At 40.5% G+C, this 23,801-nt stretch overlaps 2 protein-coding genes across 2 annotated transcripts; both read right to left on the reverse strand.

Moving 5' to 3' along the window:
* Positions 1-10,476: 10,476 nt before the first annotated feature.
* LOC127142695 (transmembrane protein 271-like) lies at positions 10,477-12,775 on the reverse strand. The gene has a single exon (XM_051072170.1). It carries the CDS (start codon positions 11,666-11,668, stop codon positions 10,877-10,879), a length of 792 nt encoding a protein of 263 aa, XP_050928127.1. The 5' UTR covers positions 11,669-12,775; the 3' UTR covers positions 10,477-10,876.
* Positions 12,776-19,327: 6,552 nt separating this feature from the next.
* fnta (farnesyltransferase, CAAX box, alpha) lies at positions 19,328-23,531 on the reverse strand. The gene is made up of 9 exons (XM_018669762.2): positions 23,348-23,531; positions 22,776-22,861; positions 22,346-22,460; positions 21,904-22,008; positions 21,640-21,766; positions 21,244-21,392; positions 20,921-20,983; positions 20,424-20,616; positions 19,328-20,303 (listed from the first exon to the last, which is right to left on the reverse strand). Exons 1-9 carry the CDS (start codon positions 23,473-23,475, stop codon positions 20,139-20,141), a joined length of 1,131 nt encoding a protein of 376 aa, XP_018525278.1. The 5' UTR covers positions 23,476-23,531; the 3' UTR covers positions 19,328-20,138.
* Positions 23,532-23,801: the final 270 nt, after the last annotated feature.

The raw sequence follows: 23,801 nt of genomic DNA on the forward strand, positions 1-23,801 counted from the left end.
CTCCTTAGTATGTGTATGTGGATTTTTTTCTCACTCTGTCTGTGACTCTTTTTGTCATACGTGTTAAAAATCAACCTGAAGTCAAAACAAATTCTCTCCTTTTCTTTTTTTCTTTTTCTTTTCTTTTTTCCTTTTTTCCTACTTCTGATTTCTTTCTTTTTTTCTATCTGAGTTTGGGTGTTGTGGCTTCTTTGTTTTTGTTGCAAAATTCTGCAACAAATATGAAATGAAAGAAAAGTGACAGATGACTATTTACCAAAATCATTTCTTCAGATCAGAAGTCATTCTTGAATCATTTATGTTCCTAATAATGAAATAAACGATTTATGCTACTGTATCATTTAAGTTTGTGTGATTTTATCGGCTATAATGAAATCCTTTCGGAGCCTGAGCTTGGTTGAACATTCACATTTTTAAACAGACATCTTCATAAGAATTCACGCACAGTCCTCCTGTAATGTTAGTGATTAGCTGCCCATTAAATTGTCTTTCAGCTCCATGCAGCCTGGGTGGAGGCCATCTGTCTGCAGACCCAGCCTGCTCCGGAGGATGGATGACATATGATGCACTTTTCACTTGAGTTTCTCCTGTCAAAGTTTCCTACCGACTTAGTAAAACTGGACAAGAAACCATCTGTGAAAGTGCACCCAGCGTATCTCCACGTACAGTGTAGTGGTAGGAGGATGATAATTTAGTAACCATCCTTCTATCTGCTATCCACCCACTAAATAATTATTTTATGCCTTCACGAGCTGAACTTCAGTGCCATCATTAAAGGAACGACACATTTCATGCTGTGCTCACTTCTGAGTGGGAGTCTCTCTCAAAACCTCCAAAGTGATGATGCACTGAAGATGTATTATTGCCCTGAAATCAGGAGTGTTTCAGACAAAAAGCTGAATTCAATTAGTTTTTACTGGAAGATGTTTGTTCAAAACTAAAAATATCCATGAATGAAGATATCTGCCAGCTTCCACATAAAAAATTATTATTAGTTATTTTTTATTTATTTTCCAGCACAACAAGTTTTGCCCGGTGTCACTGTGAACAAGGTTTTGTGTCTAAATTCAAACACAGTTCTTTTCGTTATTTTCACTCTTTGCTCTTTTCATAACTGATGTGTATTTTTATACTGTTCCATTCATTCATCCGTTTTCCACCACTTACCCACTTCCAGAGCACATTGGTGACCTTCTTCTTAGCCATGTCCTCCAGCCCTACTGGAGGATCCTGAGGCGTTCACGGGCTAAAAGTGATTTGTAATCTCTCCAACAGGTTCTGGGTCTGCCCCTGGGTCTCTAACTAATTGTCACCAACCAGACATATTTCACTCTCCACAGATCAGTCTGGGCAAAAAAAACCCTGTTTCCTGCAGTGTCTGATGTTTTGGCAGAACTGAGGTTAACCAAAAGTCACTCTCAGTGGACTCACCAAACTCATCCCATGCATGACTGTTTGCTTATTTGATCACAGAGGCTGTAGTTATTTTTGACTGCCAGTATCTGTCAGCTGATTCAAGAGTCAGTTGGGTTAACTAAGCCCAAAAAAGCTCGCCTTGACAGCTTTTTCCACCAGTGGGTTTTTTGTGTTGCCATCACAACTGGCACAGATGACCCCCTGCCCACAGCACTGCCTTTTGGCCTAAGGTGTTCTGGCATTAGGTCCACCTCATGCTGAAACCTAGAGGTTCAACTGCTCAGGTTCAGATCAGGCAGTTGATTCCTCCCAGTCCCACTCCTCAGGGTTGTTGCCCAAGTAACCACTGAAGTCCCCCAACAGAGTGTGGAGTCCTCAGGCAGTGTCCTCTGAAGGACCCAACACAGACTCCATGAAGGCCAACAGCTCTAAGCTTTTAGTAGCCTTCCTCTCTGAGACCTGTTTCCATGTGGCTGTGAGACTCTTGTTTTCTCTTAACCCAGCAGCTCTCAGCCAGGGGCTTATCACATCTGGCTTGTGCTGTTTACCAAAGAGCCCAATCCCTGTCCAGGAGTCTGGTCTCAGAGCTAGTACTGTGGAATCACATTGTTGGAATTTCTGTCTTTAAGTAGACAGTAATAAATAATCACTTTGCCCCTTTTCTTCACATCCTAGCTCATGTGAGACAAACAGATTTTTGTTAATTTCAGAAGTTTTCATGTCAAATCCAGTGTCCCCTACTGAATTCTAAATCTTTTTTAAAGCTCCGCTGTTGTTTCAAGGGTTTTCACTGGGTTAAAGCTAGTTTGCTCCCATTATAATCTATCATATGCTTATTTTAAAGCTGCCATAAGCTGCCAAATAACATTTTTAAATTGATTCAATAACTGTGTGTAATGTTAAAGGAGTGGCTCATGTTGATGGACCTACTGGGAATTATTACCGGACTCTGCAATTCCCCTCAGCTCTGCAGAGCATTTTAGCATTTTTTTAAATCATTGTTTTGGTTTCATGGTCTGCAACTTTATTGTTCTGGTTCAGTCTCACTGCTCTCATCAGCATCATCTCTAGTCGCAGCAGGCAGCTGTTAAGAATCAGATAAACCCACTGTACACTACCTGCCCAGCAATAAACACCAGACATACAAAGTTAGCAGTTGGCTGGTTAGCATTTAGCAGGTAAGGAAACACATATTCCTTCAGGAGTTGGTAGAAACCAAATCTGAGCTAAAGGGAGAGTAAATATTGGACTTAGAGCCACCAGGAAGCCAGAAACATGACCACAGATGATTGATTATGTTCCTCCTCCTCCATTTGCTGGAAGTGTAAACTGTTTCATTTAAAACACAGCTTGTTTGCACTGGCAGTGGCCAAAAATGAGCTAATGGGGTTTGAAGTGAAGCTGAACAGTTCATATCATCCTTGATCAATACTGAAAAGGGATAAAAGTGGTAGAACTATATTTTTGCTCTTGTGAGAAAAACAAAATGTGTGCAATGACAGTTTCTACCTCTGTTGTGTGATGTCTCTCTAAATCATCAGGCACCTGTGTTTATGTGAAAGGGAATAAATCATGTTGTCATAAATCAGTAAGCATTTTGTGCTTCATCAGCATGTATGCTGTTGGAATACATATCTGGAGCACAGTGATTTCTATGTGCTCTTCATTCCTCTTTCATGTGAAGTGAGGACTAACCGTGTCTGGCCGTCCACCAGAAAATACAGAACTAATTACAGAAATAGAGCAGCTGGAGAACTAAATTGAAGTTGTGCCTTTGAATTGGAGCTTTCCAACCCTACGTCGACCTTACCTCAGCTACACCGCTCCACTCATTTGATGCTCCAGGAGTTGTCTGCTAAGTGGCAGATGGCAGCGAGCCAAAGAGGTTATTGCAAGTTTAGAGCTGGCTCCCTCTGAAAACACCAGCCACTGCAGGAGCTATTGATTGACGCACGACTCACTGTGGCTGCAGATGCTGCCAGGGTTCCCCTTCTCCCTTCACTGCGTTTCTGCCAACACTTGCTGTTCCAAGCTACTGAGAGGAACCCAGCTCACTAAAACTCTACTCAGTCATTAAGAAGCCTGGAGGGAAACACTTGCTGTTTGCATAAAATTACTAGTGGCTTGACTTATACAGCAGTGCAGAGGCTGCATGTTAACCCTCCATGAACCATATATGACCAATTGCATCGAGATCCTTTCATTGATCAGGCTCTTCAAGATTGTTGTTTGTCCAAGTCGCAATAAAAATATGGATGTGATTCTGACCTAAAAAACTGAAAAGTGTGAGTATTTTTACTGCACTTTAAATGTCAGGATGTGTTGAGAACACTTCCTGGAACTTATATAATCACTCCATATTCAGAATAGTGTAGCAGTGGCACTCTTGGAGAAGTTTTAGGTGAGAAATGTGGCATTCAGCAATTCCATTAACAATATCATTTTGGGTATGAAGAAACAGATGGATAAACCATCCAGGAGTTAGCTATAATATAGAATACCTTGCTGGCAAATTATGTTCATTAGTTGTCAGACAAATGGAACAAACAGACATCTGGTGTAGAGAGTTTGGTTTATACTGAGTATAAAAGATAATTAAATAGCAACAGTGAGGAAAAGCACTCATTAAGTATTAATTCAGCAGGTCACAGTGTGAGATGAGTCGATTTGAATCCACAAATCCAGCTGCAGGTTGGTGATGGAGGAAGCCAAATTGGTTATTAAAGGGCTGATAAGCCATTCATGACCCCCATCAACCTGTTTTGGGCAAACAGCGGGAAGACAATACAACATTTTCTTCTCAGAGTCCACCCATCCTCAATAATTAGCTTTTTTAAACTTGAAGATGTTACTGTAATTGGGGAGGTTTTCTTCTTATACAAAGTACAGGCTAAAAAATAGCCAAAGATCTCAGCACCTTGCAAAGTAATCACCAAATTACTGATCGATCTGATCAATCAACCCTGCAGTATCAATTTGTGCACTCACATCGAAAAACTGTATTTATTGGCCCTTTAACTGTTTCATCCAAGTCTGTCTTTAACCCAACCAGTAAAGGTCATTACTGACTTTGGAAGCAGCAGTTTGACAAATCAGTTCCTTCTCAAGGTCTTTTCCTGAAGCTTTCAACATAATTGCATGGTCTTCATCAGTGGATGGAATTTGGATCTGTTGAAATGCGAGCTCTGTAGTTAATTTGTATTACAACAGCAGCATCAGGACTATGTTATATTGTTGAGAGCTAAAAAAAAAAAAAAAACTAAGTAAGTGGACCTTGAGTTGGGATTGTTTAGTCCAACTACTATTTCCAAGGTTAAGAATGAACATTTATGCTTTAATTTTAAGCCGACGTTGACAAGAAGTCCAGAAAGCTGAAACCTTTAGTTAATTAATTGATAAGTTGATGATAGATTCATTGTTTAAATCCATTTTTAAAACAGTACCAAACATTCTCTGGTTCTCTGGTTTCATTTTCCCATTGATGCTTGTTTCTGTTTTATATCATTGTTGAACAGGATACCTCTGGGTTTTGGATTCTTGATCAAACAGAACAAACAATTTGAAGACATTACCTTTGTCTTCAGGAGCTCACTTTCACTATTTTCTGGCGTATTGTAGATGACATGCTGACGTGCTGTGCTAAGCGTATCGTGTCATTTCCGGTTGGGATCATGCTGGGATCTGTTGGGTCTCTCTCTGTGATTATAATAATCTAAAGAGTATGGTCTAGACCTGCTCTATATGAAAAGTCCTTTGAGATAACTTTTGCTGTGATTTGGCACTATATAAATAAAAGTGAATTGAATTGAATTTAAATAATTGACTGATTAATCACAGAAATGGTAATCAATAATCAATAATCTAAGTAATAATTTGTTGCAGCTTTAGAAATCATAACAGCTGAGCTCACATATCAACAAATTTATCTCCATGGTAACTGAGGAAACTGCTGATGAAGACCATATAATACAGTTGGCAGCATGGAAAAAACAATGGACTTTAATTAAGTTATCTTGAACTGCTGATCTGCATCAGTCTTTGATCATTTCTACTTTATATACTTTATATAATGTATCATTACAGTGAGTAATATGCCAAAAAGACAGAATTCACTGAGCTGTGTAAAACCAAGCTCTCGGTACACACTGGGACAATGCCGACTCACGGAATATAAATGAATTTAAATTACCTTTTATGAGCCAAATCTTAGGCATAAGTTCCTTGTTACCTGCAAATAATGTGAGCACACAGTGTACAGGCCGATCTGCAGCTAAACCATTCTGAAGCCACTGCTGTGGTGATTTGAAACATTTCTTGTTGTGCTACTCATTGTGCATTCAGTCATAATGGGGGCTCTAACACTGCTGCTCCTGGTAGGAAAAAAGTGAAAATCAGAAACTTTAAAAATCTTCAAAGACATTATATGGAAGAATCAAGCTTTTGAGAAATTGGCACAGGCGAGTCTAATGGTTTGGAAGCTCATGCGTAGGTAATGAACCACATTTTTGTCAGGAAAAGCCCAGTGTTGGCTTTTAAAAGCCACTGGAGTTTTTCCAGACACAACTTTCCCTGGCAGCTGCACACAGACAAATGGATATGTGTCTAATGAAAGGCTTTTAGGGGGTATTGATTTTTTTTTTTTTTCCATAAGTATGGCCGGCAGTTTTGTCCTTGACATACATTTGGACAAGTATGCAGATGGAAAAAATGTAATGCAAAATATATGTGTGTGAGAACCTTTCTCTGAGCTGGACAACTATCATTTTCTCCATGTGAGCGGCTACAGAAGATTTAAAAAGTTATTACACATGCTAATGAGCTAATTGTCTAACCAAGCCACAAGCAGCACCAAAGACATTTTTGATCTCCCATACTCTCCTCAGGGCTCACCCCGGCTGTACACTCCTGTCCGTGTACATCATTCACCCAGATATCTGCAGTGTAATCACTTGTGCAGAAACCATCTCTCATATTCCTCGGAGTGAAGAACTTTGAGTTGCAAGTCAGCGGTTTTTACTTTGTGTGACCAGAGCTGGAGGCTGTCATTACACTAATGCAGTACTGCTATCCAACAAAGGATCTGCCACCAGAGAAAAAAAAACCCTCTAGATCGCAGAGAACACAGATCTTGAGATAATAGCCTGCCCTACATTACAACCTCACATGTCTTTGCTTTTTTAAAATGTGCAATTGCTCATCATTACACGTCTGACAGCAGGACTTTTCAGACTGTAAGGATACCATGGGCCATCTTCACAGGCACAGTTCATTCATTAATGGAGGTAATCACTTTCAGATATACACTGTCAATGGCTTTTTAATAGCAGTTTTGACATTGCATTGGTGATTGAAACTACAGATAAAACACACATGACATTTTTTCAATATCAGCCAGCTCTGTTAGAGTCCCCCTGTGCTGAACTGAGATGTTTGAAGTTAGATTTTGGCTTGTAAAAGCATGTGTGTGAACAGAAAGGTCACAAGGTCAAAACCCAATGAAAAAATGCCACCAAGTGAGGCACTTAACCCCCACCTCGTCTAATGTAGCAGCTCTCAGTCTAAACATGTGAATTCATATGTGAATCACTGGAAAAGAGCACTCAGGCTCAGTTTACCTCCCTGGATAAATACACATTAGATTTATTGTGTAATCTTAGATTTTCTTTCCAGTGAACAGGCAGGTGACATTTGTTAATGACCACAGAGCAGAGATGCATTTGTCATGATAGACAGCAGGTTATAAACTGCTCCCACCGTGCTGACTTTTAGAAAGTTAATCTCTCCGTCTTTTAGTTGCCAGGGTGAATGCACTTTGTCATTTCATAATTATGTCTGATGGAGCTGATATTTAAACACAGCAACACTGTGAGACATGCTGGGTAAAATGAGTCAGAATAAACTGAGAGTTTCTTGTGGTTGGATATCTTCTCAAGTTTTTGGTTTGACTTAGAAAGTACAGATTTATATTTGTGCCTCAATCCTGAGCATGTGATAGAACATGTTGACCATGGAAAAAAAGAATGAAAGATATAAGTATAAATTAGATCTTGAGGTGAAATTTTTATCACATCGAGAACAATTTCATCTGAGCAAGTGAAAATCTATACATGAAATTACTCATGTTGCTATTATCAACATTAGAACGCTGTTTTTACTCATTTGTTCTATTGTAAATTCCCTCCTGCTCAGTGTGACAGTGTGACAATGGGCCACAGTTTCAGGCAATAAAATGAAGTAGCTCATTCCTGATGATCTGTTTTGTCTCCAATGTGACTGCCAGGATCATCGGTGTTTAGGGAAGTAGGGAAGCACTGAGAGAAACACCACAGCCAAACATAAGTAGTTTACAGAGTTGCAGTTACAAACCTGGTGTATGAACATTTATAAAGTTATTCCATCACAAACACAGCTTCCTGCTTCCTGCTGGCAGCTGGTTAGCTCACTTCTACCAGATAAAGAGTAGCTAATTAAGTTTGTAAGTATGTTGCTGAAAGATGTATAATTGGGGGCTGATATGACCAGATGATTTTATACTTCTGTTAACGGTGATTCTAAGAGAAGCAGGAGCACTGTTCAGTCTTCAGTAATTATTTTGACTAAAATCTCTTCTTCTTTCGTTTACTTGTTTTTGGAGGAAAATCTGCTGAATAACATCTCTGTGTTATCAATGCAATAGTTTTTGGCAGTAAATGTCAGAAAATGTTAGTCTGGGAATCTGCATGATTCTGTCTCCATAGGTCTGAAGATACCACATTTTGTGGTGATGTTTATACAGAGTTTGCAGTTAGAAAAGCTGATGTGGTATTTGACTATTTTAAAAATGTTCCATATTTGTGCACTCTGAAAATATATAAAACCGCCCTGCTGAGCTTTGCCAGGCAATGAACTAGAGAACAGAAATGGAAAATATCTTCAGTCCAATAACTCTTAATGCAAACAAAGTCAGTGCTGAGGTTCCAGTGATTTAATGGAAGGGATCATAGAACCATCAAACTGGAGTTTCCCCTGGAGTTTGGGTCATTTATTTCACATTCAGTCTCCTAAAGATCCCATTCAAAAGCAGTCAAGTAAAACCAATTGATGGCAATTTAACTCAACTTGTTTTTACTTCAGTTATTGAATGCTGGACAATTTCTCTCAAGTAACAAGCTCCATGTATAATAAAAGATCTAATAGAAGCAGCATTGCTTCATTGCACCAGCTCCCTGAACCATGATCCTCACAAGACATGGCATTTACTGTATTTCAAGAAGTTAAGAGGTAAGAAAAATAGCAGAATATTTTCTCTAAAGATAAAGGTTAAACTACCTATTCATGGTACCACTAGAAATTTGAGGGTTTTTTTTAAGTTCAGATTGAAAGTAAAAAGTAAGAAACTGACACAAGAGAAACAGAATCCAGGCCAGCTAACTCATTAAACCCGGTGTGATACTGCTGACCTGGATGACCGCTTTCCAAGTTGAAGACTTGCTGCTGGCAAGGGCACACACTCATCATACCTTATTTGTGCTGCTGCTTTTGTTTTGAAAGGGTCTGAACCTAAGGTTTTCTGCTCTGTTTTTCTGTGGATGGACACTGCAGGTGCACACAGCCACAGCAGGTGGCTTTTACACAGCCTTTACCATTAGCATCTTTCTTTGGACACCCCGCCATGAAAGTTTTAGGACGTCAGCTCCCTGAAGACCTCTTTTGTTCTCTGGTTGGTTGCTGAGTTAATCTTAGGTTGAAGCGCTATGTTTTTTTACAAGCAGGAAACTTTTTTTAGCCTGTATTCAGCTCTGGCACGCAAAGCCCAGCCTGAGTAGAATGAGAGTGGAAAGCATCATCACACGGTTTGAAAAGGATAATAGGAGGATTATTACACTGAGCCAGTAAAATACTTCTTAAAGTTTTTTCATCAAAGTGCCCCTGGAGAGACATTTGGCCGTGGATGTTCATTTGAAGGCTTTAATTTAAGGGAAAAGGGGCCATTTCAATTTAATTTACCACAGAACAGCGTTGTCTAAAGGTGGGCACATAATGATGACAGCCAGCCCATCATTTCTTTTTCCCTTGTTACTGTTCTAGCTGTTAAGTGAAATTAGTAACAGTGAGGTTGAGAAGGTTTTGATGGTTCAGGGAGGATCCGTGCTGAGAACTGATGTGGTTATCTGTGTGTGGTGGAATTAATAAATGATTTCAAGCCACATCACATGGAGCAATATGGGAAGCAGTGCTGCACAGTTTGATTCATACACATCAGAAACAGCCTGGACCACCTTCAATCTGTATTATATAAGGACAACCTAGTCCATCTAGCAGTGCATTAAAGGACCCCAAATATTATGGATTTTTCCATCATTACCCCTCCTGCTATTTTAAAGCAAATGAGTTCAGACTGTCCCTCTGCTTCCTTTTAACTTTAAAGGGAAGCTCCAACCACTTTAACACATCAAGTTCAGTTTGCTGGTCATGAGGATTCAGCCTGTGAAAACAGCTGTGTAGTATCACTCCAAAGTCTGAGAAAGTAACCCTGATAATGTCATAGTGATGTCATCGGGGTTATCGCAGTTCAGACTTGGTGGCTACATATTCATAACAGAGAGCCTGCATTAGAAATGTGGAGTTTTGAAGGTGTTTACTAGGCAAGGAGTGTCTAGAAAACGCAGACAAGTAGCATTATGGTGAAAGTGATTTTGTAGCAGAACAAAAAAGTTGAGATATTTCTTCCTCTGCTGCTTCAGTTTTGACTACTCTTTTAAAAATGTACCTCTTCTGGTTCCCCCAACTTTCTGAAAGCGAATGAATAAATCAGTTGAGTGTCCCTTTAAACCACACACCGTTTAAGATGCTGCGCACTCTTGAATCTTCTTCCTCAATATTAATGCATGATAATGATGCTCTTGATACTTTCCCAGATGATATTGACTTATGGATCAGTAAATAGCTCCGTATGTAGCAGACTATAAATGGCACCAGGCCACACTCAGCAACCAGGAGAAGTTGTTTAAGGCCTTGGAGATGAACTTAAATCCACAAGATTTCCAACAGCTAAACTGGCAGCAGCTTCATGACGGCAGATGAGGTTAAATACACTTTTTATTCACAAGTAAAAATGTTAACAGCAAACATTCAAAACACAAACTCTGCTTTAGTTATACTAGCAAGCTGTTGCGTTTATGAGCCTTGATCTGCCTGCGCTGCCTGGGCCTGTATCACTTTGATCTGCTCTTCTACATCAGTCTGACTGGTGATGTACAACATAAGCCATCAGACAGGTGTAGCCTAAGAAAATATCAGAATGAGAAGGAATCAGGCGAATTCAAATCCACTGCTGCTGTCCCGCTGCTGTAACTTACTGTTTTTTGGTTGAGGGGGGTGAGAGGTGTTGGGAGAAGGAGAAGTAGAGGGGGATTGTTAAAGCACAAAGTCACTGATTGTCACAGCAGAAGAAAGCGCTGCTGGGGCTGCTCCAGAGCGGCTATGTGTTGCATGCCTCAGCGGGGAAAATGTCTTCGTAAGCGGGCGGTAGTTCACTGGGGAGCGGGTAGGAGAAAGGGAAGCAATGATTGAGCTCCGGGTCCGTGGGCGAGTATCCCGGCAGCTCGATTGACGGGTGTCCCCCGCACTGCACTTCTGCACCTGTCTCGTCAAACACATTAAAAACACCCAAATTGATATAAGACACCGGCTGGAAATCCGCCGAGGAGCAGTCCCGCTCCTCGCTGAAGAGGATCGCCCCGGCGCGCTGCCTCTGAGACTGTCTGCTCCTAGAAAACTGCGCTGTTTTGTACCTTTTGATGATCACCAGGTTGATGAGCCCGAGGAGGCACTCCAAGGTGCTGAGAACAGTGGAGATGACCAGACTCCGCTGGTAATCCCTCAGCTGCTCGCAGGCAGGGTTCACAACCACAGAGTGGAAGCAGTAATGGGAATATTTCCTCTCCACCAGAGAAGCCGTGTCCCCGTCCACCACCGCGCCGGAGAAGGCGGTGAGGACTCCCAACAAGAAGACCACAACCCCGAGGAGAAAGAAATTCCTGCAGCCGGGTTTCTCCATGCAACAGAGCAGCGCGGAGCCCAGCAGGACCTGCCCGATTCCCACAAGTAGCCCGGAGTAGAAAGCCCCGGCCGCGGCGCCGAGGTGGAAATGCGCTTTCACCGTAGATCCCAGCGAGACGCATCTTAATCCAACGACAACTTCGCTCAGGGCGCACACGAAGAGGAGGGTGCTGGAGAAGACGGTGCACAGTCCTTTCCCACTCAACTTCATTATATTCCACCTCTGCCGCTCTCGATCCCTCTCCCCCCTTCTTCATCCTCCTTCGTCCTCTCCTTCGTCTCCTCTGGAAGCACTCTCACATTGGGACATCATCTGCCGGTGACTCCTCCGGTTCGGTTCAGAGCGGGCGATCCTCGCCGCTGTGGCGTCTCTCTCGCATCCCCGCCGCTTTACAGGAATATATAAATAATTAATGGCCAGAACGCGTTCCTTTTTGCACTTATCGATAATCCATACACAACCAATGATCACTTTAGCCTCAGATCACCGCCCATCAGACTCTTGAAGCACTCTCCTGACCAAAAGTTTTTTTTTTCTTCCTTTTTTCCCTCCTCCTGAGGAGAGAGTCTCATCTGCAGTCCGCCCGGTGTGAATGCTGTGTGGCGTTTTTGTGGCAGAGAAGGAGGCGGCTGCTACAGCCTGAGATGCTTGAGGGTCCTGTGGACCAATGACCACTGACCCGCAGGCCTTCAAATCACTGCAACACTCCTACGGGGACTCTGAATGTGGCCCGTTGTGAGTTTGTAGCGCGGAAACGTGGATGAACGACTTTTGGTTGGTGATCAAGAAAACAACCACCAGCAAAAATCACTGGCTTTACGCTCCTTTAAAGCCCCCAGCCTTGTAGTAAAAACCACTTTGGTAGCGGTGACTATGAAGGAATAGTTTCATTTATACTGGTGGTGAAGTGTGGGCCATTTCTGCAAACGAAAGGAGGGTAAATTCAGTTTAGGGATGATAAGATATGATATAACTGTCCAACTCTTGTCTATGGATATTATATATAGGCTACATACATACCGTGATACCTAGGTCATGCTTTCATCATTTTCTATGAGGGTTGTTATTCATCAGGTGGATCTTTTTGGAAATCACAAACAAAAGCATTAATACGGAATTAATACGGGCACCACGGACAGCGCTGCTGAGGCTGTGCGCTGTCCGTGGTGGCTGAAACATCCAGCCCGGGACAGATGGCAGCTGACTGGACTCTTCTTGTTTCTTCTCAGCCTCAAAAACTCCACCAGGCTTTAGCAGGGGAAACTATACCTCTCACTTTTATTTAGCACAGCTTTAATAACCTGTTGTGTGGGTGGAGACATTAAGGTAGACTTTTTCTCTCTCAATGCCCAAACGACCTTGTTGGGAGATTCAGGAGAAGAAAAACAAAAGAAGCACAAGTACTACAAGGTGCAGTTTCGGTAAAAGAAATTCTCTGTTTTTGGTCCCTAAACAAATGCAGAAGCACATACAGTGTGAGTCACCCAGAGACCATGCTGTAAAGCTGAACAGAAGCTGATACAGCCCACAGTCTAAAAGTAAATGAGTGTGAAGTCCAATATGGTTCCTATTAAAAGATGAGAAGAGCAGGCAGATGAACAGGATATTCCACGATTCCCTGTGTTTACAGGGACATGTCAGAGATGCAGAGATTTTATTTTACATGTGGTTAGAGAAAAAGTTAAGGGGAGGGGAGCATGAATGTGTACTGATATTCATGACTATCCATCCAAACAGCTGTCATTTCACCACAAATGTCAAACGTATGCAGATGCTACAGGAAAAGTTGGGGGATCAACAAAGTCACTGGGTTCATCCTCTAGAGACCATGAACATCTGTAAAAGATCCTCAGCCAACATGTCCAATAGATGTTAACACGTGAAAGGTCTGACCTTCTGCTGGAGAGGAAAAGTCAAGAGACCACCAACGTTATTAGAGTTCATCCTCAGGGGACTGTGAACATCTGTTCATAGTTTTGTGCTCAGTCAATTTTGTAGATGCTGAGATATTTTAGTCTGGACCAAAGCGACCAAAGAGATGTGTCATGGAAGCAGAGCTAGCTGAAAATATTAGAAAAATGATTAAATTAGTTTCCAAACTTAAGGGGCAGCCATCTGAAAAAAGTTCAAGGATATGTAAAATGGTCCCACGGTGTGACCTGCTGGCAAATTGTTTGTCGGTTCTTGGATTTGATTTGTTTCCAATTCATTTACTCTGGATGTGAAAACTTTCAGAGGACAAACACAAATTTTTGACTTAATGAACCAAACATCTAATGGGTGCAGGTGAGAGAATTACACCAGGGAAAAGCCCTCGCCCATCCATTCATCACAATGAGCCACCTCATTGACTGTACCAGTACAGCTGCCAGTAAATGTGTGTGTGAGTGTGAGTCTAATTAGGTCATTATTACTTAGCATAGCTTTCGGATAAGAGAAGGTGCTGTGAATGAAGAGATGTTGATCTGCTGATTGGTTGATTGATTGGCAGTCCTGCTTACTGGCAGTGAGCGGTGTCCCTGTCAGTGTGGGCTGGTCTACTGGCAGCGATGTGTATGTCAACACCATCAGCAGCAACAATGAGAGTGACTGGAGCCATCGCTTCACATCCTTTGACCCACATAGAAAAAAAACACAAAAAAAACACAGCTCTGAGTCCACCCTTCTGTTGCAGCATTGTATAATGTCCACGCTTTGTTGAGCAGAGGATTCAGACCAATTTTCACATTTGTTGTTCCATAATGTGGGCGTTGTGAGGCCTTTTGAGACTGTAACTGTGATTAAGAGCCATACAAATAAACTTGGACCAGGCCATTGCAGAATATGGCTTTAGTTAACGCACAGTGTGAGCAGTCACAGGTACACAGAATGCATTTCAATTTCAGTGAAAGCCACTGAATGCAATTGTCCGACAAATTTGATGAAGCAGAAATTGTTAACAGCATATGTCTTTCATCAGGGCACAGGGAAAGTCCCAGCTCACCTCCATAACACAGACAATTTCACTGTCATGGTCACAAACCTAGAAGATGCTGCTACTGAAGAGGAAAGTAATTCCCATACTAATAGATAAGATCACCCCTCTCATACAAGGAAGCAAGAGTTGGAAGGTTGTAGATCCACTGCAGGATTATCTAAGAATGTATTCAGTTTTACTGTGGAAGACATTCCCAGCAGTATAAAGAAAAAAATATCAACGGAATATAAACCTGGTCTATTCAGTGAAATTCACATAGATTTCTCACACTGTAAAAAAAAAAAAAATCACCTTTTCTCCTTCAAAAACAGCTTTTTAACTTAAATCACTACAGTCAGTGTGTGTGTATGTGTGTCTGTCTATGTGTGTGTGTGTGTGTGTGTGTGTGAATTTGTGTGTGTTTAAGGCTCACTGCTTCAGCTGTGCCAAGAGTCAGCTGTGAAGGGACCGCTTCAGCATCTGAGATGCAGTTTTACAGCAGCAGTTACAACAGAGGCGACAGGTCAGCCTGTAAAATCCTGTGTTAGTCTATAAATATTAATGAATCTAAAGCAGTCTGCACTGTTGTTGCCTGGAACTGTGAGGGACTCAAACAATGTTTATACCAAAGAGGAATTGACTCAGAACTATATGGAATCAATACACAGGCGGAAGACCTGTCCGGTCTTGTATAGACCAGGCCTTTGGGGCATGTCAAATGTGCAGGAACGTAAGGAAAATAAACAAATGGTGGTAAAGAGGCTGGTATATTATTTAAAGCTGCACCAATCAATATTTTTATATCAACAATGAATCAAATGACTATGGATAATGTGAAAGGTGTTGTTGCTTGTAGTGAGTAAACCACAGAAAAGAGTTTTTTGTAGCCTTTTTTGCTATAGTTCTGTTACTTCAGTCCACAACTTCTGCTCTCATTTACCTCATTTACAGCCACAACAGATGGCTGTAAAAACATACAAAAAGAAAGCTCTAATAAACCTACTGTACACTACTTACAGAAACAGACCTCACCAGCTAATGTTTGCAGGTGAACAGGGTTTATCAGCTAAAAAGCCAGATGTTTTTCTCAGGAATTGGTTGTGACCAAAACAGAACTAAAAGGAGAACAAACTGGACTTAAATTCATCAGTTGGCTCAGAAATAATGCAGATGTTTCTGAGTGTCTATGCAATTTAGGCAACTGTTTACTAATATGTTAGCCATATCAACTTTTCATGATTTTTGAAGTGAAAAGAAGCTAATACAGCCCCTACAGGTGAGTGACAAATGAACCTCTTTTCAAATATTAATGCACTTTTACTTATTTCATGAACTTAACAGAAAATACAACAATAAAAACAGAAACAGCAGCAGAAAATTAAACAGTAATTGTAGCATGTGCAAAATTTTGACAAAATGTTGGGATCTTGGGTTAAATCACATAATAGTATGGTAATGTTTTTGTAGGCCATGTCATTCATTTAATGGCCTGATGTATCTGTACACTTGTACAACTAACAAATGTTGAGAAAACCAAAAGAACATCATTAGACTGAGTTCAAGTGCAGAGTGTTAAGTGCAGCATTATCTACAGAAAATGCCCTTTGAAAGGTTGTTTCACCATGAACAGAATAACAATCTGAAGGAAACACTGGGTCCTCATAGTACAATAGTACAGAGTCATCCCTCAAAATACTTTTATCACTTTGACACTAACTACCAACATCACTGTGTCCAGTGTTGCTGTCACCATCATTAGGCATTGTCTAAAAGAAATACAAAGCAAAGTAATAAAACGTCCTCTCATAATCGAAATCAAAAGTCAATTTAACTTTAAACTCTTTGCCTGGTTATTTTAATTAGCACCTCTTGATGTAGTAATAGACTTCATTACCCAGCTATAAATATTTTTAATTGGTTTCCATGAAGTGACTTTTAATCAAAAAAAACTTTTGAAAAACTATATTTTCCAAAGAATAAAAGTAAAGGGCAGAAAGATGTGTGTAAGGGTGAAAGTTGCCAAGACATGAAGTAGGTTATTATTATAGACATCAGGCATTGGCTGGTGGATCTGACAAAAGTAGATGAAGAAACTTACTAATTATCCACATTCAGCATCACCACTGTGACTGATCTGCTACATGTTACAGAAGATGAACAGTGGTATTTGTTTAACGGATACCCATGTAGATTTTATTAAAAGATTATTTTTCCTCCTCCTCTCTGGAGCAGTGCTCAGTTGATTACGATGATACTAATGATGATGAACACACTGCTACAACAGGTCATTAGTAAGAAGGAAGAGAGGAGATGAAGATAAGAGGAAACAGTGTGTAATGTGATAATCACATGCATGTTAAAACACAGTGTGCAGGGAAGGGTTATATATTCTCCTTTAATGAGATATTCACAGTGCAGATACAGACAAGAAACATTTCTTTCTGTCAGTAAATCTCATGAATAAACCAAAAACAATAATGATTTAGTCCATTTTTCGATACATTTAAAGGTCCCTACCCAGTCTGTGATTCTCAGCTTTAATATGTTTGGTTCTCCAGCTATAACCCAGCTAAAACTAATGCAGTCTAATACTATAAACTACTACTATACTATAAACTGTGTACTGCATTGTGTTGACAGGTGTTATTTTGCAGCTATTATTTTATTTGCTCCATTCAAAGAGTGTAGATTAAACAACAGACACATCTCTTTGGGCAATACAACACAGGCCAACAGCAGCACAGACTGCAGCCTCCAAAGTGATCAGACAGTTGAATCAACACCTCTTTAACACAGATTCAACAAAAATAGCATTATCATTACAACCTCCATGAAGGAGAATTTACGGCAGGGTTGTTAAATTAGATTGTTTTGATCTTAGTGTACCTAATAAAATGACAACTGAGTGTTTAGTCTCATGTTTTTAAAAAGGCTAAATCATTTCTGTGAGCAGCTGGGCACTGCAGGTTTTAGTAATCATACCACAAACAGTAGTAAATAGTGCAACTGTTGGACTCTATTGGACTCTACACATTTTATTTGAAGGATTGTGTATAGGGGTTAGACTCAAAATAAAATCCAGTGCTCATGTTCATGCACTTGTTGTAGGATCACTTCATTGTTATCCTTTCATCTTATCCTTTTAGCACACATGCCAGGCTTGCAAAAGCCAAACTGCTAGAAGAGCTAACCATTGTTTTTCAGTGTTCAGTGTTCAGTGTACCTGTGTTTTATTTGAGGAGGAAATGTTTTATAGTTAACTTTTCTTGCATTTCTACATTAAACAGAGGCTGAGCAGAGAGCCATTTTGATCACATGCCTTCTCATATGATTGGAGTGGCCTTAGTCTGCTGTGTATATGTAACCTTCAGTAAAATTCAGTGCAAGTAAAATATTTATATGTGACATAAGAGTCTTCGGCTCCAGTTTATTCTGGGGTTTGTACATCTGGGTGTTTCTTGGTTACAATATAACTTTACACGGGACCTTATTTTTCAGACAGCTGTAGATGATCATGAATCCACACATATCTTCCACAAGTGTTGGTGTGAAAACAGTGAGACAGGTGATAGGAATGGCAGTCACGAGTTAGTTCGTCTTGCTGCTTGTGCCAAACTTGTAGGTTCATTTTCTCTAAGTTTCTACTCTCTGGTTTCTGTATTGAATTACATTGTGAAAATACAGTATTTATGCAAATATGGGCCCCCTCAAAAATCTTAAATGTGCAGTATGGTTCTGGTACCAATGTTCCAGTGTCTCAGTGCGGAAACACAACACGTGGCTGACTCTATGACAGAGGCAGAGGCTGCAGAATCCCACACAGGATTAGCTGCCTTTTCCACCATTTATAAGAAACAGATGTCTCAGAACCGAGCTGGATCTTGTCCAGGGCTCTACACCGATACACTGGTCTCCTGTTAATCCACCGTGTCTGTGCATGCATCTTAAAAAGTAGCCTGTGGCACTTCAAGCCTTCATGATAACTGCTGCTGGTGGACATCACATATGAACACCTGAACAGAAGACAGCTTTTTGGCTGCCGTCTGTATTCTTCACCTGTATTTAATAACTTCCATAGCCTGCAGACTGCGAGGGAACCTGGGTGGTTTGTTGGGACTTGAGCTGGGTTTAATTAGTATTTTAATTACACTGTCTGGAACCCTTTTTCTTTTTTTGTTCTGGGTTTAACCACTAGGGAGCATTGTCCTCCAAACAATGCTTGAAGTGATGCAGCAGGTCTGTTTTGTTTAAGTAGCTCAAACAGTGTAACCAGTATTCATATTCACCAAGCAGCCTGGGTAGTGTGGCTCGTTTTGTTATTTGGACTTTTTCAGCATTTTTATTTGAGGACAAGGAGAGATATATTTTGTATATATCTTGACTAATATATTTAACAAAATCAGTAACACAGTTTGCCTTTCTGCTGTGTAATGTCAGTTTTCATGTGTCCCTCATGCTCAGTCACGTCATCACTGCTTATGACGTGAACTTGCTGATCACAGTGTCCTCCACACTAGTGAGGAAAAGCAGAGAAAAGCGAGCGTTGCTACACTAATGTCAAGCATCCAGAGAATCTGTAATTACAAACTGCTGGCACACTGGCTGCTTGGTTAGAAACTGGAGGGGATGGATTGTGTTATAGTGTCAGCAGAAGTAGAAACAGCTGCATCTAGTGGAGTAAATCCATTTCCTAGCTCCAAGGGAGTCCAGGACATGAGGCTGTGAGTGTCAATACATGTGCTGTATGCATGGGGGCTGGCAGCACAGCTCAGAGGACCAAACAGAACAAACTCTGCTCAACAGCAAGAAAGTGGCTCATTTGGAGCAACTGATATAGATCTGAGATGGGATTGGGGGGGGGCAAAGGCTGAGATGATGTGTGAGTCATTGATCAGAATGTAGCAGCACACCACTTTCATCTCTCATCTGCTTTATTATCACTGGTAAAACACGAACCACTCTCTGTATATTACTACGTTTTTTTTGTGTTGCGTATATATGTGATGCTTTTTCCCTCCATTAAAGCACAAGTACATGAGCCCTCTGACTAAAACCAAATTTATATGAAGAGTGGCTTTACATGGACACAATATTCCATTTAATGTCAGTGTGACCAATCAAACATATGCCTGTATGAGAAAATCTCCTACAAACCAACTGATGAATTCTATATGAAAAAATACACTGATGTATTCATAGTAAAAAAAAATAAGATCTGATAATTTAAGATGTGGACCAATGTGCAAAGACTACAAATTAGATATTAAGACACACACGCACAGGGGCGTTATCAGTACCCATGTCATGGAGGCTGATGTCAAGTCGAAATAGATTAAAAACAGCTACTTTAATAAATCTGAACCTGCTGATAAACTGGCTAAATGGTTTTTAATTGCAGATGTATGACACTGCCTGATGTGTAAGGTGGTTTAAAGTGGGGAAAAAGACATAACTGACCTTTTGTTAAAACCATCTGTAAAACCAACAGTATTGTAATTAGATTTTAGTGAGAGAGAGACTTCCAAGTATTCCTTTACTGTTATATGTTAATGTCAGTTTTGATGCCTTTCCCTTGATGACCTCATGTTAGTGGTTATTTTAAGAAACTTCTTCAGCAATATACATAATGGCAAGTTACAGTAATATCAAACTGCATGAACTGTTTCTGTGCACAGTATTGACAAAACATGGTAGGAGTGGAAATGGTGACAGTCTCCTGGAGGTCTAGCTCATCTCCTGCTGTGCAGATGCTGGGACTGACGGTTCAGGGTTGTCTGCCACATGCTCATCTGGACCAGTGCTTCCATATTTGCTCTGTAAAGATCGTCCCAAAAACAGCCAGTACTCCTTACGGATGGTGTCCCTTTCCTGCGCTAGAAGATCACAAATCTTGAAAAAGGAACAAACACAGGACGGGTGAGAAAACAATGTTAATGACATTATTTCATGGTTCAAGTTTCAAGTTGTAATGATTTCTACGATTGTATTTGCCTTTAACAAAGTACCTACTTCCAGAGCCTTTCTTAAAATTTCCTTTCGTTCCTCTTCGTCCACATTTTCCTTTTGGCTGCTGCTCTCCAAGGCATCCTCATAGCAATCAAACAGAAATGCTAGAAGATAAGGTGAACAGTGCGTTTCCTTCAGCTCCAGGACTCTCTCCAGCAGACCTGACTGAGATGACAGACCTTTGTCTTGCAGCATCCTTGGGGAGGAAAAAACAACAGGAAGAAAATGGGGAATACTGTCAGTGAGCTTTTCCATTTTTAATAACAGTCTTCACTCAGTTTCTCCCCTGTAGCATGTCATATATTGTGGATGTGTGAATGGGGATGGCACATAAAAATGTCAGTGATTCTACTCAAGAACAAAAAGAAAATCTCTTTTACTGCAACCTTGAAGAGGATGATTAAATTCACATGTCTGATAAAATATAAACATGTTTGCTATGTGCAGATTTCCTGGGATTTAGATTTACTGTAGAAAACAAGACTTGTTATGCGTTTTACCCTTTCAAATAGTTCCATGCGCTTTCATTGTGGGGAGCCTTCCTGATCTGGTTCAGACAATACCTGAATGCATCAATACAGAAAAATAAAGGATCAGTCAAATATAAGCAGATGTGATGCTTATCGTTCAAGAAAATACACACTTTAGGAATTGTATGGTTTCTTCAGCACTAATATGTGTACAAAACATATTGTCAGGTAGAGAATCAGATCCTTAAAATGTAAGCTATTTATGGTAGAAACAACCTCTCAAAGATGTTTACATCTAACTTCAAAAGATGCAAACTGTGTGTCCAAGACTTGTATATTTAGACCGTACTCACTGAATCTCTCTCTCCACTATGGCTGGATCAGAGAAACCTGTAGTGTGAGAAATGACAAAATGCCTCTGGTTCCATGCAGAGTTATTCCTCACATCTTCTTCCAAAAGACTTTCCACAAACTCCAGCTCATTGTCCCACAGTTTGTACTCCTGGAAATTAAATAAAACAAGCGTTGGCAACAAACTTGTTTATGTAATCATGTAGTGCTTTTGGTGGTAACCCCTGCAATGTTTGAGACAAATACTGACTAAAGAAGGATTCAAACAACACACCAACAAACAACCAAATTAATAAGTAAAGGATTCAGTCTGGCAGTGGGGCTTGCTGTGGGCAGAAAAACTGGATCTCATATCTCAGTTAAGAAGCCAAACTCTGCTAAGAGCTCCCAACACCTACCTGGATGACCCACTGTCTGTGCTGCCAAGCGTGGTAGTTCTTTGCATCTTGGCTGAGAATGTCCGCAATGAACTCCAATTCCTCTGAGGGGTCATTCAACCACTCCACCACCATACGTCTGTGATGCCTGGAAGACGAGTTAGGAAACCCGTCATTATATTTAATGTTTCCATTAAACTGAGTGATTTTAGAAATGTCCTGCACCCATCTTCCCTCTCTCTTTTTTTAAATAATGTGACCTGAAATGAATTTGCCAGCACTCACCAGACTTGATAGTTTTTGGGTTGCTCCTCGATGATAGCAGTAATGTACCTCATCTCCTCTCTCAGGTCCTTTGATAAAGCCTGCAGCAGTACACGCCGGTAGTGCCTACATATTCCCAAACCCAAATTTTATTTACACTTCAATTTCACAGAGGACAGAGTCATTTTAAACCTCACAAATAAATGTACCGCTCAGTCTAGAGCTTTATTAAGAAGGCACATCACATGTAAATTAAATGACTGAACAGCGACTTGTGAGACTGAGACCCAACAATAAAATGGCTCCTTCCAGGTTGAGGTTTTAAGAAAATGATTCTAGAAACTTTAGTTTTAAACTGGAAATAATCTTTCAAATTGTTATTGCTTCCCATCATGACAAGAAAACAAAACACTCCTAAAATACTCCCAAAAATGTCAATATCTCAAACATGCAGCATGCTCACCACACTGTGTAATTTGCAGCATTCAGCTCAATGGCATCTGCTGTCAAGGCAAAGGCCCGCTCACTTCTTTCATCATTCTTCAGGAGCGCACGGAAATAGTCATAAACATCTGAGACTGTTGGAAGAAAAATTTGTATGTTAATTATAAAAACCTGAATTTGACAAACAGACTACTGGCTGGACATGTCTGTGGTACTAAAAATATGGTTCTAGTAAGTGTTTCTGATGTGTGGGTTACTGAAAATAGAATTGAAAGAGCACAATACTCTTTTGTTAGTTTACATATATGAAAAAAGGTTAAAAAACATTATTATAGTGAGATAAGCATAGCTGATCTGCAGGTGTCTGCTTGTCACTATCACCTCTGTGGTACCCTCTAGTACTCTAGTATGTGACTATCATCTCTAACAAATACTCCCAACAATCTTACACTTTTCAGAGTAGGCGATCTTCACTACAGGATTTGGTCCATCATCCTGAGGAACTGGCTCTAGGTCAGCCCACTCCTTTCTGTCTCTGAAACACAAAAACACGGGGGTGGATTTCCTGGCTGCTAACCTACAACATCGCCAGAAGGCAGCTGATGCAACTAGTGCTCCTACTTCCAACTAACTACTTTGTTTAGCAAATGAGAAGAAGATGTAAATACACGTTGTAATGATTTAAATAGTTGTAACGCTGCACCGGCACATTGTGTTTGTTGGTTTCGTACTTGAAACAGGGGCAGGAAGGAACTGACAGAAGTGCACCATTTAATTAGCACAACACAGTTTCAGTAAATAGTAGTATACCATTTACTATCGATTCCAGTGACACTGAAGATAACCGTACTATGGCAACCGTTAAGGAAAGTCACTAAGAAAACTAACATTAAACCAGAAGTTACCAAACATTACTGTGCTATTACAAACTTAAGTTACTGGCAGATATAGTTAGTTACCGTTAAAGCAGCTAACAAGCTAACCAGCCAAACAATTGAGGAAACTAATAACCAGACACTACCTAAAAAATAAATATCGAGTCGGATCAAGACCGTAATCATCCCCGAGTTGGTCCTCGGCCTCTACATCAAACTCTTTGTCTTCGTTAACCTCCACGGATTCATTTGAAGTTTCTTCGACACCTGACATCGTTAACCTGCTAGCTTACTAACGTCTCTGTTCCGTGAGGCAGGAAGAAAACGCAACATCCGGTACGGCGTAGAGCTGCCTTTACGTGCTGCGGGAAATATCACACTTTTAACAAGTATCGGTAAAACTTATGATAGCTGAGTGCAGTCGTCGTGCTAGCAAGTGTAAAAAAACAGCCCATGTTTAATACTCAAGTATGCAAATATCCAGGCTTTCGTCGTCCCGTAAGTTCTGAAATGTTGCCGGTTATTCAAGTTGTCAAAGTGTGACGTTTACAAGTAACTGTGGTGTACTTGTTGAGGTTAGTCAAGGTTCACTTGGGGCAG

This window comes from Lates calcarifer, linkage group LG8 (genome assembly GCF_001640805.2).
Source record: "Lates calcarifer isolate ASB-BC8 linkage group LG8, TLL_Latcal_v3, whole genome shotgun sequence".
NCBI lineage: Eukaryota > Metazoa > Chordata > Actinopteri > Centropomidae > Lates > Lates calcarifer.